Source organism: Falco peregrinus, chromosome 6, assembly GCF_023634155.1.
Source record: "Falco peregrinus isolate bFalPer1 chromosome 6, bFalPer1.pri, whole genome shotgun sequence".
Classification (NCBI taxonomy): Eukaryota; Metazoa; Chordata; class Aves; order Falconiformes; family Falconidae; genus Falco; species Falco peregrinus.
The window spans coordinates 59,754,111-59,773,920 of NC_073726.1; the positions used below are offsets into that span (position 1 = coordinate 59,754,111).

General features: G+C 48.9%; 1 protein-coding gene across 11 annotated transcripts in view; it reads left to right on the plus strand.

Annotated features, from left to right (window-relative positions):
• The window catches only part of RBFOX2 (RNA binding fox-1 homolog 2), a 174,311-nt gene extending 162,637 nt beyond the window's left edge, over positions 1–11,674 (plus strand). For 6 of the 11 annotated variants that reach the window (XM_055807842.1, XM_055807845.1, XM_055807841.1 and 3 more), the window contains 3 exons: positions 2,943–3,031; positions 4,009–4,081; positions 5,248–11,674. In XM_055807842.1, the coding sequence (XP_055663817.1) occupies positions 2,943–3,031; positions 4,009–4,081; positions 5,248–5,292 (207 nt within the window). In that variant the 3' untranslated portion in view covers positions 5,293–11,674. The other 5 variants (XM_055807838.1, XM_055807840.1, XM_055807846.1 and 2 more) reach the window with 5 other exon arrangements.
• The last annotated feature ends 8,136 nt before the right edge of the window (positions 11,675–19,810 follow it).

A 19,810-nucleotide genomic window follows, 5' to 3' on the forward strand; every position in this document is an offset into this window, starting at 1 on the left:
AAGCATTTATGAAATCATGAGTAATAGTCGCAACTTTCCTTCTCTTTCCTTCACCCTCTTTGGTGTATTTGGACCTGCTGGTCATGCTAAATACATCCCTGTGTCAGAAATCCCCCAGCTGTCCACACTCATTGCTCCTATGACAGGAACGTACCATGGCCATTATAGTCCCCATTTTTGGTTTTATTTGAAGTACACACAAGTAGAATTTGCAGATTGCTTTGAACTGAGCAGGTCTGCCCCTGCGTGTGTACCTCTATCCTGTGACTTTTTTTTTTTTTTTAAATTAACAGTAGCTTCAATTTTGCATCGGTGCATGGTTAAAAAGCAATACACATGTCAGCTATTTCTTAACTTCATTTCTCCAATAAATTATTTCTCCTGTTTTTTTTGTTTGTTGTGCAGTTGACTGAAGAAATGTTAACATCCCGCTCTAAATCTCTCAGTGGAGTCTCTGTTCCCTTCTCTGATATAACAGATGGGTTATTGCTTGTTATAATTATTAACATTGTGGTGTGGGACAGGGCTAGGGTGGGAGCCATTTTGGGGGGCGAGGGCGGGAGGCTGCGGGGAGTCGTTAAGGTTGGAATGTTAACTCCAGTGGTGACTGACTGTTTCCGTAATAGCAGGTTGTTGTGGCTGCACGCTCTAGTACTTGAGGCTGTGTACTTCACTGAGCTTGTGGTAGAGCCTAGGGCGAACTGCTGTCCCAAGAGAATGCTGGGATGGATAGAACTAGCCAATATGAGTCTGAACGTGGTGACTTTGCTGGTTGTTCTAGCTCCAGATGTCAGCATGCTTAGTTTTTAATTTTGATTAATAAATGTTACGCCATTCCCCCTCCCACACCTGATTCCAAGCCTTCTTTTCTATTCTTCTTTTTTTTGTTTGTTTTGGTTTGGTTTGGTTTTGTTTTCCTTTATGAGAGACATGAGTTAAAAGAGAATTACATGATAACCCTTTTTGGTTTCAAACTGCATCTTGCTGTCATGTTCGGAGTATGTGCCAGGCACATTTGAAATGGCTTTTGATCTGAAATGTGGCTGGCAGGTGTGGGGCAGAGTGGGAACCGGGGTGCTCGCTGAAGCTGGCTGCCCTGCAGAGGGTGTGCCAGGCAAAAGTGCCTCGTGCGCCATGCCCAAGTGACAGACCCCGTCGAGTTCAAGAAGCTCTTCATCTTAAGGGAATACCACAGTGACATTGGTATGAAGTTTTGTCTTAATTTGGTGAGGCTGAGGGAGGTTGGATTTGGATTAAGGCTGCATCTCATTCCTCTTGTCTCCATCATGTTTCAGAGGTGGGAGTAATGGTGGTGCACTGATAGTGTGCCAAACCCAGGCTAAACCTCCCCAAACCGTCAGTCCAGAGTGCAGGGATTGAAACAGCTAGATGAGATTGAAAGGGCAAAACTGTAACATGACATCTCTTTCAGGCAGTGTGGAGATGTTTCAGAGGTGTAGATTTGTGGTGTTCTTTCTGTTAACTAGAAGATTGAAGGAGGCTGTAAGTCCCTCTTCTCCAGAGTAGGAAAGGGTCCCCAGGCATGTTTTGGATAGCATGTTAGCGCTTATGGGGCTAACGCAGGCCCCCCAAAAGCAACAAAAAAATAACTTAAAATCATTACTTCTAATGTAAAAGCTACCTAGCCCAAAACTGAACAGTGCTGAGCAAACGCACAGTCCTGTAGTAGAGATGATCTTGTGCTCTTAATGACATATACACAAAAGATCTATAGGGAAGAAGTGGTAGAGGTATATGTTGAGTTGATTTTGGAGGTGAAGAGCATAAGTCTGCCTTTTGGTCCTTGAAACTCTGAAATGTCAATTGGAGAGAAAAAAAAAAAAAAAGCCAGGAGCAATCTGGAATTTTCTGATGTTATTTATGGCTCATTGTGCCAATGAGCAAATCAAAGCCACGGTTCATTTACCATTGCGCTCCCCCCCGAGTTAACAAAAATGTGTTCAGAAGTGTACAATAAAGAAATAATATCTCACCTAGGCTTCAGAGCCCTCTGTTCTGCCTGCTGTGCAGCCTTTGCCCCTGGTCCGAAAGATGGCTGGCCTCCGTCCTTCGTTACTGCAGGCTGTGCAGAGCTGCCTGCCTGAGACGGGTTTTCCTCTGCTCCAAGAGCTCCTTGTGGGAGTTCCAGGAGATAACTCGCAGGTCTTCCTCTGGGTCAGGATTCACATTTTGCCAACCCAGCTGTAAGTATGTTTTTAGTAACTACCTTTTATCAGTGTAAGCATTTTAAAGACCTGTACTACAGGTGTGTAGCCTGGGCAGAAATGCAGCGGCAATACAGACTGTTGTGGTGTAATTCCCCTGACCTGTTTCCCTTTTACATGGAGAGAGGAGAGAACAGTCTGGTTGGTATCAATGTCACTTTGCTTGTTGCCAGCCCTGAGACTACCAGGGACTGTCTTCTCTTAACTGTCTTTTCCTGATAGCTTTTTGGCTTCTTTGGCTATCAATACTTCTCTGCTTCTGGACCAAATGAAATGCTATCCTTTTGGGTTTCCAGGGGTTAAAAAGCACAAATTTTTAAAATACACACTTCACAGAAAGTGCCCACCTCCGATTTCCCCAGCTTAAGAGGTCGTAAAAATTACATTGCATGCAAGATTTCAGCTCTCTTTTGGTTTTCAGTTCCTTCGTGCCAAATTTAATTTCCTGCAGGGGTCTAACCGTGCTCAGGCTTGCTTCAGTTTCTTCCTTCTGATAAACAGGGTGATAGAAGAGTCTCCCTGGTCCTTCTGAGGAAAGGAATATACATGAGTTAATGGGTGATGCTTACAATAGACATGACATGGCAGCTGATGCAGTTTGAAACACTTCCTCTTCTTGTGATGTGTGTGACTTTTTTTTTTTTAATTTATTTTATTTTTTAATGCTCTGCGTGGGTGGACAGGTATCTGTAAAGTCAGTTCTCTTCTCTCCTGCAGGGTGGATATGCAGCCTACAGATATGCACAGCCTGCTACTGCAACAGCAGCCACGGCCGCTGCAGCCGCTGCAGCAGCTTACAGCGATGGGTATGTAAGGGGGCGGTGTCCGTGGGGGCTCCCTTGCTGTGCTCAGGGATTCAAGGAGCAGTGATCCATTACAGCACTTCTACTTCTTTCCCTGGGCCTTTGTCTTACTTGCACTCGCATGTGCACATATGCATGCACAATCCGACATGAAAGACTTGAATGCACAGTTTGTCTCTCTGCTTCTGGGCAGTATTGCCCTCCGATGTATGTAAGCTGGCACAAATCCTGGCCTCTTCCCTGTCCTTGTGATTCTCTGCACAAAGGAGGCAGTGTGGTTACAGCCTCAGTCAAAGGATCTAGCCTGTCTTGCCAGGTCCTTGCTCTGTGACTCTGGGCAGGTTGTTTAATCACTGGGTGCATTCCTCTCCCCATTCATAAAGTAAAAATTACTCTGCTCATACAGTACTCTAGGATGCTTTAACGTGCAGATCTGTATGGATGCAAGGATTATCAGAGTGCTTGCCTTAAGATTTTTTTTTTTTTTCATCTCCTGTGCAGTGAGGCTGTGTTTTAATTCTAGCACGTGCAAGACCATGAAAGTTTATATTCCCTTCTCATTCTGGAGAATCCCTCACTGCTTTCCATTTAGCAGCTGTTACCATGCCAGTAGCACTAGTGTCAGCAGTCACTCTCCTCCCAAATTGCATCATGTGAGGTAAGGGATGCACTAGTGTCATTTTCAAAGGTACTGACCTCTTTCCTACAGGTCAAGCTCATGGCTTCTGCCACATTCCTCCTTGTAGGCCATTCTCTCACCCATCTCATAAGATGCATGGCAGCATGCCCCTAGGATCTCTTTGAAGAGGGGCTGCCTGAGTGCATGTGTGTGCATGTATGCATACATGTGTGTAGAAGGGCATGCTGCTTCTTCCATCGCCTGTGGTCAGACAGCTGTATCTCTGCCCTCCAAAGTGACGAGTTGTTTTGGGTTTTCTTCTCTCTCTTTCTCTTTTTATATCTTTTCTCCCTCTTTTCAGTTATGGCAGGGTATACACAGCAGATCCTTACCACGCCCTTGCCCCTGCCGCTAGCTACGGAGTTGGCGCTGTGGTAAGTGTTTTGGTTTTTTTCTTGTGCTGTTTCTCATTTCCAACACGGGGAACAGCTGATCAGTGGGTATCGGGTAATGAAACTTCACCCAGAAATACTTTTTTTGTGCAGGAAGGAGGTCCTTGGCTGCAGTGCTGCATTCCAAGTTGTTCTGCATTCATATATTTGTGTTTGTGCACTAGCAAAGGAGCCAGGTTGTAGGAGACCAGTTACTACATGGTCTTGCACATCACCTAGTACAAAGGAGGTGGTAGAAGAATGACTGTAAATGGCAGGAGCCAGAATGCTGTTGGTGAATCAGTAAAACTGTATCAAGGTGATATATAGAGCAAAAATCAGCAATAGTTAAAGAGATGCAAGACACCCTTTCTTGCCATTTTCATTAACTTTAAAGGCTTGTGTTGCATGCTGAGAAATCAGTTCTAGGAAGCAAGGGAGTAAATTGTTCTCACGACATCTTGCAACAAAGCTGCTCCACTTGGTTCCCACTTCCACTAGTGGAAGGATGCAGTGTCCTGCCTGCCAGCAGCAGTTACGCAAGGGCCGGAGCGAGGTATGCTGGCATTGGCGGGGAGTGGAGCAGCTTGCTGAAACCACATGCTTGCCCATCTGCTAGCCAGCGCAGTATCTGTGCTGTTGCAAAGGCTGGAATACAAATGTGTTCAGAGAAAAAGACACCTAAATATAGATATCTGCAGAGTAGTGCCTCAGTTTGAGCCTCAGATCATCGTGTGGATTTTCCTTAAGTGTCAATGAAGGAAAAGCAGGTACTTCTAGGATACCAGGTCATCGTGTCTATTCTAGACCTTTACCTTAAGGTGAGGTGAAGAGCATCCTAAAAGTCCTGGTCTCTGCTATGTATAAAAACAGCCTAGACAACTGGCTCAGAGATGAGGACTCCTGAGTCTTCTCCCTGGTGCTGAACTCCCTTCAACTGAGGCTTGCCAAACTTCACCTCCAGCTGGCTGGCCATGAGCATGTCCTCCTGAGACATGTCCTTGGTGTTGCAAGCAAGGCTCTCCTCTCTTGCTTCTTAGAGGTGCTGATGGTGGTGGGTCAGTACCCAGACATGTCTGTTAGTCCTTCTGAAAGAATTTGGGTGCTGTCCTGAGTATTTCTTCACAGTTCTCCTCCTAACAACCTCTTCTGTCATTTAATTTCTACAGGCGAGTTTATACCGAGGTGGCTACAGCCGATTTGCCCCCTACTGAAGTGACGTGAGCCCCCTGCAAGTGGGACAGCCCCCCCAGTTCATGAGGCCTGGCTATTGCAATATTTACTAGTAGAGGAACTCTATAGCAAGACGAGGAAGAAAAACAAAAAAACAAAAGAGAAAATACTTTTTTATACCTCACTATGTTCTTCGAATATGTATTTTTTTCCTTTAAATTTCTGCCTTTAATTCTTTTGTTCCAAAGATTGTGCATTTTTTTTGTTTTGATTTTTTTTTTCGTTTGTTTTTGGGGTTTTTTAAACTGTGGTAAAAATAATGCATTTCCGTGTCTGTATGTTGGTGCATAGCTTATCCTACCAATCACGGAAAAGGCGATTAGCGATAAGGAAAGTTGTTAGAAACTGATATCATGCAATTAATCAGGAACACGCAGACAGAGTTACTTCCCTGGGTCTGGTGCTTGGTGCCTATGAGACAGGAGGACACGAGGGAGAAGTCTCCACCTGCCGTGTTTCTGGTCTGCAGAAGGAAGCACTCTTTGGCTGTGGCTGGGACCTAAATGCTGGTGGGAAATAGTCATTTACATTTGGAAATGAGGGAAATGCAGAGACTTCCCTCATTTTTATCACCATCCGATGTGCACAGGTTTGGGGCAGTTTCAGCAGTGTCAGTAGTTTAGACTTGGCAGGAGAAGATATCCTCAACCTGCTGAAAGACTTTGCCTGTTACCTGCTATACAGGGGACAAGAGTTGGAAAGGTGTTTTTGATGAGGATGATCTTTCACACACACCCCCAACTTATTCTAGCTTATTGTTCAGCACTGCTGGTGGCTGCAATTATTTTTAGTTTTCCTTCCTCCTTTCCAAGACCTTTCTCATTTGCTGTCCTTTCGTCTTCTTTCCTTGCGGAGTGGCAGATGCAATGCAGCATCACACAGAGTACCTCTGTTGTGGACAGCAAGCGGTTAAACTTGTAGAGGTGAAGTGCATGCAGCCTTGCAGAGGAAGAAAGCTAGCAGAAGAACCATGCATCAGTGCTGTTCTCGGGTGATCTGAGATCCAGCGTTGCAAGGTCTCTCCCTCTCTTCACCCTGAGGTGCTTAGGCGCTGCTGGAAGTAATCTGTTTCAAATAACATAAGTGAGGAAAAACAAGTCATGTATAAGCTGCTTGAGGTAAGGGGCAAGCATGAGGTTTGTGTGGGGGAAGAGGGTCTCTTACATCTTAATGTTGATCCTAAAGTAGTTTTGTTTCTGTCAGGAGTTTGAGGGGAGGCAGAAGCAGTTTGTGCAAACTCTGAACTCATAGGAACTTCCCACCGCAAGCTATTTCAGGCTCTTACATAGTTGCGTTGAAGCTTTGGGTCTGTTTTGCCCAGCCTCTCTTGGAAAGTTCTGTACCTGGTCTGCTGAGTCCATATAGACACTACATATTGACAGATTTGGAAGCAGAGAGGCTCTTTACGGGAGGGCTTCATGACTCCCAAAACCGTCTCCCTTCTGCTCTCATGTACAGTGATCTTGCTGTGTTTCAAAGTCAGCGTTTTCAGACGACTTGTGTGAGCTGTGCTGTGATGGGGAGGGAGTTACTGTTCTCCAGACCTCCCCACTCAGCTCCTGGCACCTAGAGTGCTCCCAGTAACCCCAGCGACCAGAGGCAGGGTCTCTTAACTACATGGCAGAGAAATGCAGAAATGTGTTTTGATTCTGCTGCCTTGAGTACTGGGGTGAGCCTCGCTGCCCTGAGAAGGGCTGCTTGGAGTGTGGGTTTGTTGGTGGAGCCTCTCCAGCTCCTGTTGTACACCTGCTTCTCCATCCACCACTGATAACAGAATAAGGAACCTCCTGCTCTTAACACTAAGCAATGTCAGCAAGCAGAGCTCCCAGGGAGGTGTCCTGGCCCAGCCACGCACAGCCAAGCTTTGCTTTTTTTTTTTTTTTTTTTTTTTTCCCCCCCCCTCTTCCTCAGCGATACACATAGCCTCTCTGTGCTCAGCAGAGAGGAGGCACCTCAAATGGGAAGAATGGGGAAGCCATTAGTCAAGCTAGAGACCCTGAAGCTATTGATTCTCTGGAGGAATAGCTAGATAAAGGGGACACCAAACTGCCAGCCTGTTGGCCACGTTTTTGGGGTTTTTTCTTCTTTTTTTTTCTTTTTTCCTGGTTTTATTGTTGGGTTTTAACTTTTTTTTTCCAAGCCAAAGTTTGGTTTGTTGCTGTTATGACAATTTTTTTGTTGTTTGTATATAAATATTTTAGTTAGCTTGAAAATGGGGAGGGGGGAACAGGGTCTTGGGGCTTTCACAAAATCTAGGAAATGAGGGGGACTCGGGGTGTCTGGAGGCTTTTACTGCCCGAGTTGGGGTAGGGGAGGGAGGACTTGTGGTAGAAACAGTCATATTCGAGGGGAGCCAGTTTCCACTGCAGGGCAGCCAGGGGACTTCTGGAGCTGAGATGCAGCAAAAGCCTCTACTGGAGTAGTTCTACCCACCTGTGGGTGGAGGGGCTGCGTGAGGCTGTCCCTTCCCTTGTCCGCAGGCAGTTCCTCACGCAGCAGGTCTGCAGGCTGCGAGCGGGAGCAGTGCAGCTTGCAGAGCCCGACAGGGGCAGCTGCTCACCCCACTGCCCCTTTCCTATGTTTCAGTTCAGCTGGTTCTGACTGCAGCTCCCAAAAAGCTGGCTTCTCCCTCCCCGAGCGTCCTCCCCTGCCCTGGCAGTGCCGCTTGCTATAACCCCACTGCTACTTGGCCTCCCTGGGAGTAGGGAGGCCAGCCCCATTTCTGCTTCTGAGCAGAGTCTATGCATGGCAGCTTCAGCCCACTCAAGTATATTAGGAGCGTGAGGGGTTTAGTGCAGAAGCGCCCAACCTTTGCAGGGCTGTGGTCCCCTGCTGTATGATCTCAGAGTAGTACCCACTCTAGAACATCCAGCCTGATTCCTCCTGTATCCGAGCCCAGCCTGCACTGGTTGCTCCCTGCCAGGCTCCTGCAGTGCATTAACCAGCCAGTGTCTCCTTGACTCTGAAGTTAATGCTGCAAGACCCCCGCTGAGGAAGGTTGCTGATAGCCCAGCGTCCTGCTCTCAGCAGGGAGCTTCAGAGGGGACACCGGGATGCTTGCTTGGTTGGGAGCTGCAGGTGGCTTGCTGGTTCCACATCTCTGGAGCACCAGACCTCCCAAAACCTTGCATGCCAGCTCAAATTTTGCAGCGAGGTTTCTTGAGTGAGTGTTGTGCTGTGGCAGGAGAGCTCTTGAACCTTTCTTCCCTCTTGGCAAACAATAGCTCTGGTTTCGCTCGGATGTGTTATGAATTGGCTTGAGATGCGTTCGGAGTAGCCAAGCCGTGGCTGTATCCGTCTTCTGATGAAGTGAGGACAAAACCTATATCTCCCTATGCAAAATGAATTACACTTAATGAATTATACTGGGCCCTGGCTTATTTAACTGATGGCAGCTAGTGCCTGTCCCCAAGATGGGTCTGTAGTCGCAGGCCCCTTGCAAAGCAGGGCTTGGCCTTCTGAGGGAAACCAGGCAGGCAGCCTGGCAGATAGCTTGCTCTTTGTCACCTTTTAGTCTGGTGGCACCTGGGATTCCTCTTGATGAAGAGGAAAAGTAGGTTTTTTTAAGTGTTGCTGTTTGTACTGTCTTGCAATAGGTCTGGCCAGCACGTGATACTATACTGATAAAATTTTGGATTGAAGAGTTGATTTATTTAATGTGCTGGTCTATCTTTCCTTATGGTACAGTTGTGCTGGTACAAGAATAATTCTACTAGTATAGCATATTCTCTACTGGGAATAAGTTATACTGATGCCCAGCATGTTAACAAACTGTTGTCATTGTCCCTGTGCTAGGGAGGCTGCACTGGTGTAGGTGGGTTAGCTTTTTTAAGAAAAGCCATGAGAGGACCTGGAGACAACGGGGAACTCTGTACGAGCCTGCTACAGCCGGCGTTGCCCAGGTTCAGCAGTTACGTGGATCGTGTGTGATGAGTTGAGATAGACAAAGCCATGTTTTAAAATAGCTGTGGCTTGGCTGTTTCAGTGCCCAAGAGAGAGCAGACTTGCCCAACGAGGAAGAGCACTAGCTCAGGAGTCAGAGGCCTGTCTTTTGGGCAGGGCTCTGTCGGTGCTCCGAAAGGGTCATTGCGGAGCGGTCGTGTTGCTGCTGGACTTCGCTTCCCTGTCCCTAAAGTGAAGTGGGAGTTTATCCCCTTTCTCACCCATTTTGAGACCTGTGGATGTGAAGTGCACAGCAAGAGCTGAGGAGGGTTATCTGAATAGCTGGCTCGAGTGCTAGTTGTGGAACGGTTAATAAAAGCATTTCCTTTCCCAAAAAGAGATGCTGGCTACTGGGGTTTCAGTTCCAGTGCCCAGAGTTTCAGCAGCAGGGAATACAAAGCTGAGCCTCCCAGTTCCTACCTACATTTTTCCCCAGCCCGTCCCTATCTGTATCTTCCCAGCCCAGCCCTGAAGGAGGAGGCAAATGGAGAACAGGCTTGGGGAGCACTTAGGAGCTTAGTAAAGGGAAACTCAAAACAACAGCTCTGGGGAGCGCTTTTGCTGAGTCTAGCTCCAAAGGGAAAGCAGGCAGACGGCCCGCTGCCTGTGACCTCCAGCCTGGCAGGGGAGGGGGAATGCTGTCCGTGGTGCAGCGGGGTGAATTTTAAAGTGTGTTACCTGTTTGCACTGTTTTCAAATAGGAAGGGGGGGTGGGACGGGACCCAACTTAGTGAAGATGATGAACATCCAATGTAAACTTCTTTGTGTTTTTATTTTGACATGCTCTTGGAAAATGTCAAACATTTTGTAGTATACACCAGTGAGACTTGACTCTTTGTTGCATAAAACACTATTTTTGGTGATGTTAATGTCTGAAAAGCCCCTTCCCTCCATCCCTATCTTACTGATTGTCCTCTCCGCCCTCCAACTCCAGTAAACTTCTCTTCTGCAATGGAAACTCCAGTCAACAAGGCAAGCAGGAGTCTGATAGCCAGAGTGTGAAATGGGGCCCTTTTCAAGTAGGCTCTGGGGTTTCTCCCTGGTATGCCTTGCTCTAGCCAGGGGCTGGCAGGTTAGCCCCCGTCCCTTCGCAGCATGTGCATCGATGGACATCCCAAGTCCCATTTAGGCTGCCACGTCCCCTCTTCATTGCCATTGCTAACCCTGGAAGGCAGCTTCTTGCTGGTGGTTGAAAGCACTGCCAGCGGTTGTCCCCTCTGGGTAGCAGGCTGCAGCTGGTCCAGGCTTGTGCAGTAGACAAGCTTCCTATGTTGCCTCAACTCATGGTAGAGCAAGAATGCATCAGCCAAAAATCTTGCCTGATTTTGCCAGGAGACTGCTGGTGTCTAAAACCGTCCACCCGAATATTCATTTGGCTGGCAGTCGATAAAATGCCGGTTAATCTTAGGAATGGTTTTTCTTTTTTCTTGTTTTGTTTTGTTCTGAAGTGGGTCAATAAATCTCTTGCCAGATTCCCAGTTCTCTGCTGGTGGAGGGGCTTGTTGCTTCCCCAAGGACTGAATTCCTTGCAGAAATCGGGCCTCCCACATTAGTAGTCTCAGTTTTGGTCACGTTTTTCTATTTTTCTGTTCACAGTATTTTGTGTGTGTGCGCGTGTTGTAGTTTTGGCAGCTTGATTTGGCTGCATTATCAAATGACGAAATAATCCTCTTTACCCCAGGGGATATGATTTGTCTTTGGGTTTTTTCCTTTTTTTTTTTTCCTTTCCTTTTTTTTTTTTTTTTTTTTCTCTTTTCAATATGATAAGTCCTGCTTGTAAATAGCTGGAGCTAAAACCTGGGGCCGATAGCAAATGAGAACCAGGGCTGTAGAGCGATACGGAGCTGGTGGAGTATTTTACTGACCTCACAGGCTGATCTACTTGAGACTTGGAGATTTTTCAGTGCAAGGCTGAGATGCCGCAGCACCTCCAGTGGCAGCAACGGACTTGCCCCTTCACGCAGTCTCCCCAGCACCTCCCATTGCCAGGTACCGCCGGGGATCTGGACGTGTCCCGAGTGGGATGCGTTCCCTTCCCCTGGATCATTTCCTAGGACGCCCAAGCCGCTTGCCCAGGGTCCCATTTCCCTGCTGACTCTGGAGAAGCAGTATCTGCATCCCAGGGCTTTGTGACAGCCTTTAACTTCCCGCCCTCCCTCGTTAAGTATCATATTGTATAGTAGCTTTCAGACCATACAGTATTCATTGGGTTATTCCTATTATTATCAAGTAGCTGGAATTGTGAAGGTCGGAGTAGTTAGATCTTTAGCTTTTATTCCTTTTTTTTGTATTACTATCCATGTGTATAAATTATTGATCATGTTGCTGGCTTTTATAAACTCTAAGCAAGGGGGGAAACCCTTCCTAACCCTTTGCAAATGGTAATGAAGCACTGTTTTTAAATAAAAGAGAGAAACACCAGTCTGTTGGCTCCCACGTGTTGTCTGTTTTTCAGTGACTCTGGATGAATTTTGCTGGAGCATCTCCCTGGCAGGTAAAACGCAAAGACGGGAAGCTGGTTTGAAGAATGAGCTGGGACGTAGGAGCTTCTTAACGGTGATAAAGGGCAAAGCCTTGGGAAGTCACGCTGGCAGAATCCCAGACCTGTCCATGCACGGAGCTCGCTGTAACCCCACACCTTTCCCTGCCATGCTTTCCCATTGCCGCTTATTAGCGGAAAAGGGCCATTTGTTTGGTATTTGATAAGGAGGCTTCCCCCTCCCCACCCACCCACCCCCCCAAGCCTAATCTTGTTTGAACCTGTTAGTGTGGAAGGAGGGACAACCATTTCAAATTATAGTATCAGCGTTTTCTTTAATGCCTGCGTAGCCAACCTCCTGTCCCTGTTAGCACAGGTAGTGAACACGCACGACTGGAAGCTGGTGTTCCTGTGCTTGGCATGAATTTCCTCTAGGAGTTTGGACACGTCTTCTAATCACTGCTTCTGTTGTCCTGCCTGCAGAGGGAGTATTGCTGCAGACAAGTAGAAATTAATTCGTATTCTACGAAGTGCTTAGAGATCCTCAAGTGAAAAATCTCATGCAAGTATATAATCAGATGCTTTTTCAGCTGAAATGATCCTAAAAATAATAAATCCCTGCGGCCAGTTTGCAATCATGGAAACCGATAACTGAGCAAAATGATACAGCGATGTATGCCTAGTACAGCTGAGGCTGGCGGAGGATTTTATTGCTTTTAGAAATGCCGGGTACCAGGAACAAAAGGGGTGGGACAAGGTGTGTCCCCGGGTGGTAGCGTTGTCAATAACGATGCAGGAAGGCGCATGAGCTCCTTAAGCATTCCTTCCTGGTATTTACCAAAGAGCAGCGATGTGTTCCTGTCAGATGATCCTCATTTCATTCTAACAATAACTCAAGAGGATATTCAACAGTAACCGCTAAAATTAGATGCCTGGAAATCAGGGCTGAGTGACTGTTGTGGAAGAGCTGGTTTAAGGGATTCTGCATGGGTGAGACTGGGAGAGGTCTTGAAACAAAGCTCTGCTGCGCTGGGAGAAAGGTGGTGCGGAGGCACGCTTCACACGGGAAGCAAAGGTGCTCTAGGTCTTGCAGCCTACCTTCACTGCAAGGCAAAGCCATTAAACGGCTCATCCTGGAATTCACTCAGAAGTCATTAAAAGTATTGTAGTAATATTGCATTGCTCGCCGTGGGATTATTGAAAGTAGAGCGCGTCAAAGGAAGTGGATATGGGTTCTTTGAAATGCACTCCAAAGTTGGCTAAGGAAACGAGCACTGCCGAATTAATAAATTCCCTTTCTATAAGCTGTAAATAATTATGATAAATAATAGACAGATCACATCAGTCACAGCTGCCCGCAAGCCGTAGTGCCCGTTTCAGTGTCTGTAGGTAGCATCCGCGGAGGGTGGGGGTGCCACCCCTTGGGAGGGGGGTTGGTCACAACCTGGATGTGGGCGCTGGGCTGCAGGGCTTGGTGCCAGCCCCGGGCTCGTGGATGTGGTTGCTGAGTGAGAATCCCTGTGCCGCGTGGCTGTGTTTGGCAGCTGCATGTGCATGGTGGGGGCCTGGTCAATGAATGGTAACGTTTGCTGGGAAGCGTTTGGATCTTGCTGAAATGATTTATAAATTGAATTTGTAGAAGAGCTCAAGGGTGAGGTTAGTGTGACTGCTAAGGCTGTGTCTTAGTCTGGCACTGACAAGCTGCATCAGGAGATTTGAGCCCGAAAGCCCAGAAAGCCCAGGTCCCTGCACCAGTGGCAAAGCCGATCTGTTTCCATGATTTTGCTGCTGGCCTGCTTTTGACTATATTGGCTCAAGGAGAGCAGCCTCAGCAACCCTCTGGTAGGAGAGCGTAGTAGCTGGTGTGGGAGGGAGAATTATTTGCATGTTTTCTGTCTTTATACAGAAAATTAAGAATTTGTAGAATAATTCAGGTTGCAACAGACCTGTGGAGGTGGTCTAGTCCCTCAATGTCTTGCTCAAAGGTCAGTCAGGTTCACGTAACTAGCATCTTCAGCACAAGCTTGGAGGTGAAATACACTCTGGAGTGCCAACAACTTCAACACATCCTGGTAGGCAAGAGGTGACCCGTGCCCTCCGGTGCTTGCCTGCCAGCCCTGTTTCCTTCCCTGCACAGGCTGGGGTTGGTTGTCACCTGCAGCTGTTTCACTGGGGCATGCAGAAGGCAAACTGCAATGCACTTAACAAGTTCAGACAAGATGTGATTTTTGTGGTTGCTCTCAGGTTTGCCTGAAGTGTGACATTTCTGGCATGGCACATCCAGCTCTGACTCCTGCGGCTGCAGATGAGCTGGGAGCAGTTCAGCAATGGGCCTCCAGCGTGGTTGGAGGGCTGGAGCAGGGCGGAGGGGGGAGAAGGGAAACAACTGCAAGAGCTCATCTGTTTTATTGTCAAGAAGGACAATTAATTGCTTTCTAGAAGCACCTTGCAAGGAACAAAGATCTGACTTTTCAAGGTCTTTCCTCCCAACCAGTGTTGTAACACACCCCAGTGCCTGGGAGGTGAAGTCGGACAACTCCAGCCCTACCTGTGGGTTAAGAGGCTTGCTGCAATTAGTTATTTCTGAAGCATTTCTAAATGTCAAATCCTAATCCAGGAGCTTCCTGTGGTTTGTGCTGGCTAGCCCGATTGCTAACCTCATCCGTGATTAACAGTCTACTGTCCTGGGTGCTCTCTGTTCACCCTGGGCTCACACTGACCTTTCAGCAACGGGCCAAACCTGTAACCCTTGGGTGCTGCCCTTCTTCCCTCTACCGGCTGATGGAGACAGCCCCACAGACCAAGTCCTCATCCACGGGGCCAGCCCAAGCGTGCTGTGGTCAGCATGCGCCTCATGTCTGCTCCTGCAGCAGAGGTGAAGGCTCCTGGCTCGTGTGAGCCCTGTGACTGGGGAAGCAAAGTGGGTACTGGAGGATTTTTGTTTCTAAGAAGAGGCGGTTTCCTTCTGCAGGTCTCTGAAGGTGGAGCAGGGACTGTTTGGCTCCTGAGGTGCAGTGGCCACCAGCCCGTGACCAGATTCTAGGAGTCAGCCTTCTCGTTTGGAGAAGCCTTGCCACGTTTGGCTCCTTTCCTGCTGCAGCATGCTGATGCCAGGAGCCCCTGCGTGTGCTGGGGAGGGGATGCACAGAGCTGGCACCGGGAGCAGCTGTCCCAGTTTGTGGAAACTTTCTTGTCTTTTTAAGGACATGCTGAGTGCTGTGCTCTAACTTTAGCACAAAGGTATGGTTGACTTGGCTTCTTTTATTAATGGATGTGTATAAATACATCTGGTCTCAGTGCCTGTCTTGTTCTTCCATGTGTAAACACTGAGCTCTCTCCCAGCTCCTTTTGATGATAAATTCCTCATCTTTTGAATCACAAATCACCTTTTTGTGTGTCAGGAGGAAGCGTCAAAACCCAAAGTCACTTTGTTTTTTATAGCAGCAGTGCTCTTGAACTGAACTCTGCTCAGAAATCGCCGATTTCAGGGAGCACTGCAACAACAGCAGATCTGGTGTGTTTACAGTTTTATTGAAATACCCTTTGCGCTCATCTGGAGCCCTCCTCCACTGCAAAGCGCTGCAGCCTTCTCTCATTTTTGCAAGGATGTCACCCATCCTCCCTGGTGGGAGGCTGGGAAACCTCGCTTTGCGTTCAGAACACTGGGGCTTTTCTTTTTCAGTCAGTGCACCCAGGTTCTGCCGTCTCTGCTCCAAGAGAAGTTGCTCTCCAGAAATAGCTCCTGCTCTTGGCTGAGCGCAGCTTATGTGGGTGAGATGCCGCTGGCTGTCCCCACACTTTGGCTGAGCACGGAGGCAGGTCTCCCCCAGCGCAGGGAGGCCATGCATGCTGGCGCTGCAAGTGCAGGAGGCCGCGGAGGGCTTTCTGCTCACCCCAGTGTGAAGGTGGGCAGGCACTGGGGTGAGCTGCCTGCTCTGCCATCCCCCTTGGCTGCAGGGCTTCAGGGGTGGGAAAACTGGCACCTTCCCACGCAAAGCCTTGCACAGGTGGTAGGAAGCTTCACGTCTGTGTCATATGGGGGGCTGAACGAAAAGTTGGGAGGGGGAAGATGAAAAGTTCAGGGTTGGGGAAAAGTTGGTGACTGCTGGGCTTGCGTGCTTGCCTTGGGGGTGAGGGCTGAGCTCGCCGCAGGGCTGTGACCCAGGGATAACACTCTTACTTCTCCTCCACGGGCCAGTGATGGGGTTCACAGTGCAGGAGCGGAACTGGCCCATCCTTGCTCACCGCTAACGCCGTGGCAGGGCTGGCATGGAGCCAAGAGCCGGTGCAGCCAGAGGTCTGGAGAAATGAGTCTGACACACTCCTCAGGGTCAAACTGGGTGAGACTCAGCCCTGAAGCAACAGAGATGACAGCTAGTGATGAAGCCGACTCATCCCTCGTTAAGATCCAGTTCCTGCTGTGGTGGAGAGGGTCGTTAGCTCTGGTGGGGAGGCCAGGCAGAGCCCAGTTCTGCAATTCGGGTCACAGGGTGGCTGTGCAAAATACCCACTCAGCCCTGGGCTCTCAAAGAGCTTTGACTAGAAAGGAGCAAATGCCTTTTAGCAAAAGGACTAACAGCAGCGTTGAGCAAAATGTGCCATTCCCACAGGTTTGTAGTGATATTAAATACCTCTTGCAATACGTAGTTGGGACCTGTCAACACCAGCACAAGTACCAGGGGCTTTTCTGATGAGTGGCTTGAATACTGGCGAGTCACTAGTTCCCGCCATTAGCAGCAAGCTGTGGGGCACAATGAAGCACTTCCTCACCATCAGCCAGTGTCCTCACGCCAAAACTGGGCAACCCCCTCACATGTAGAGCTAAGGGAGCTTGCTTAGTCATCCCCCCAGGGAGCAGCATGTGGGAGGTGGCTGTAAGGCAGCCCTAGCACTGACATGGTTCGTAAATAACCCTGGGGATGGGATGCCATATCTCCTAGTTTTGCTCCAGCTGAGCCTGGAGCTTTCAAGCACTCGCGCACCTTCCGTTTCGCTGAGTAACAGTGCCCTCAAAACAAAAAATGAGGCTGAAGCCAAATTTCACTCCAGGGGATGTACACATTTGCGCCTGGCTGGAGCTGCTCAGGTTGTGGGAGCAGTGACCAGACTGTTCGATGATGCCCAGCCACACCGGCCTCCGCTGAGAGGTGCCTCAGGTGGGACATCCTTGCACCTGCAGAAAACCTGCCATGAGTTGCAGGCCAGGTATGACCCAGTGTCATGGCTGGGAACCAGGGGGATTTCTCCTCGACAGTGGTGAATCGCCATTCAACAGGTAGGGAACTCTGTTCACCATTTTTCTTTGCCCACGTGTTTAAATTTTTCTCATTTTGGGGGAGAAAAAGCATTTGGAGCATTTGAGTTGTGACTGGGGGTGAGCAGCAAGCCTCCCCTGGTTTCTTGTATCAGGAAAAGGCAACTCACCCCCTTCCCTACCAGGTAGGCAATAAACCCTCTTGTAGAAAAATAAACGAGTGCTCTGGAGCCTTGCCCATCTTTGGCATGCTCCCATCCTGCTTGCAAGTTCCTGACAACTGTGTTTCTCCAAGCCTCTCCACTAGCAATGAAACACCTTGATAAAAATTGTGGGGTCCTGTGAGAAACACCTTGGCTGAGTATCCCTCTTCCCACCAGCAGCTGATGGCACAGGGGGCAAGTGCCATGTTGTCCCCATGAGGCAGCAGCACCCAGCTCTACTCAGAGCTGGGCAGACCCCACGGTTGGTTTGTACTCTGGTCTCCTTGAGCAGATATGAGATATTTGATTTTCTGGTGCCCTTGTGTGGCTTTGTGTCCCCTTACTGGGGACCCTCACAGCTGAGAGGCCCCAAAGCCACAGAGGAGCATCCTTATGGGCACTGCCAAGGCTGAAATCCCAGCAAGCCTAGGTAAGCAGAAAGCATGTCTTGAAAAACAGCTGGGTCCTGGTACCGTACCACCCTGAAGTGCATTCTGGAGATTTTTCTCACCACATGTGACCATCCCATTGCCTCCTGCAACTACAGCTGCGTAGGTCTCCTGGGGCCACATGTTTCTAGATGAGTTACTAGCACCAAGTCTGAGCATCTGTGCCCAAAATACAGTGAGGGTTGCCAGGAGGAGGGGAGAGGCAATGGGTGAATCTCCTCTCTTCTGCTTTGCAAATGATCAGGTCCCAAGCTCTGAGCTCGGGTAAGCTGCCCTGGCTGCTTGGCTCTTTAGTAGGTGGCTGCTCGGGGCGTGCTGCAGAGTGGGAGTTGTCTTTTCCAAACCCTTCGCTTCTGTGCTCTGGCAGCCAGGCAATCCCCACAGGACAAAGTCCTAACGTGCCCAGAGCCAAGTTTCGTGCCCAGATATGTTTCTGGGCTCAATTTCACTCCAGGCTTTGGGAAAATAGGAGTGCTTTTAAAGACTGCCATTTCACCATCTCAGTCAGAGAAACCGCGTGCCGTGAATGTACCCAAAGGAATGACGCACGGGAACAGACAGGATGATCCAAGGCAGAAAAAGCAGAAAGGCAGATTTTGGATGGTATTATAACAGTCTGCTCGTGTGGCTAAAATTAAAAGGAGAACTCAGGACCAATAAAGCTGGGTCTAGCCTGCTTCCCAGGACACAGGCCATCCCCTCTTGACCTGCTCTACATGCTGGTTGCCTGTATGGGCTGCAGGACCCAGCAGTGCCCAGAACACCCAGAGCTGTGTCCTACCCACCAGAACAGTCAGGGACACGATGTTCCTGGAATTCCTCTACCCAGAACAGTTAATGTTCCCCTTCATTTTACAATATTTTTTTTAACACCTCTTTTCTTTCTCTAGTGTTTCTGCAAACAGTCTGGAGAGTCTGCAAAGGTTGGCGTTACCAGCCCTCACCTCCCAAAACCATGGTAAGGCACCTGGGTCTGTGATATCCCAGGGAGCTCCTGGCTGTCACTCTAGGGAGGTCATTTCCAGAGCCAGAGCTGTGCTGCGTCGCTGAGGGTCAGTGGCCACACTGGGAACAGGACTGGCTTCTCCTCTTCTCTGGCTTTGCAAGAGTCACCAACCCGTGAAGAGCAGCAAACCCAGGATCCAGTCTCAGACCTGGCCTGCTGGTGGTGTGATTACAGCTGCTTCATGCAAACAGAATAAGTCCCTGGGTGGGAAATCTGGAGGACCAAAGGACTGCTAGCATGGTCCTAATGCTAAAAATCAGGTCAAAGAGGTGACAAAAGGATGAAGGGGAGGGCCCACATAGCCTCGTGAGCGTGGCAGGGTAGCCTTGGGGCTGCATCCTGGCACCGGAGCCTTCAGGAGGGATCAGGAGGAAGGGGTTCTGCCACATTTCATCCCAAACCTGAGGCACGGGAGAGCAGGGACAGCCCCATTTGCCTTGGTGACAGCCAAGGGGAGGAAGCTGGAGGCTGGTATGGAAGGACTGATGGGGTGCAGGCTGTGTCCTCCAGGTGGGGGCATCACCTCCTCCTGCCCACATGACCACTTGGTGCCTCCTGCTCATCACTTCATTTGAAAAATGGGGTTAGTACCTCATGTCTGAAATTGGCTTCATTAAAAATTGTACTCTAGAGAACATTTCTGCAAGGAACCATTGATGCTCATCTTTTTGTTGCCATCACTGCAATTTTACATGTTTCTGGTGTACTGATGTTCTGATGTAACTAAGCACTGCATTGCTTAGTTAATGTCTTTCCAGGGATAGGGGCAGAGCAGTTCAGTGGTACTGTGTGATTTGCTCACTTATGTTTTCTCATCCCAGAGCTACTTCCTTTAGGGTTTTCCTTCTGTATCTAACCCCATAAACGCCCTGCTGGTTTCCCATGTGTGGAATGTGGGTGGCGAGGTGGGTCTGCAAAGGTCTCTCCATACCTCTCAGCTCTAGACTGCACCAGGTCACGCCTGTATCTGTGTTTCCCACGTGGAGCCATACACACGTCTGGTTACACCCCTTTGCTCTCATAGGGACCCAGCACAGGCTCTGGCCACGTCGAGGTGGTTCTCCCCTGCGTAGGTGGTGTGTGGTCCTAGAGCTGCTGTTTTCTGGCCCCTCTCTCCAGCCTTGGGGATGTGCCTCCATCCCCTTCTGCTGCAAGCTCGGGGCTGT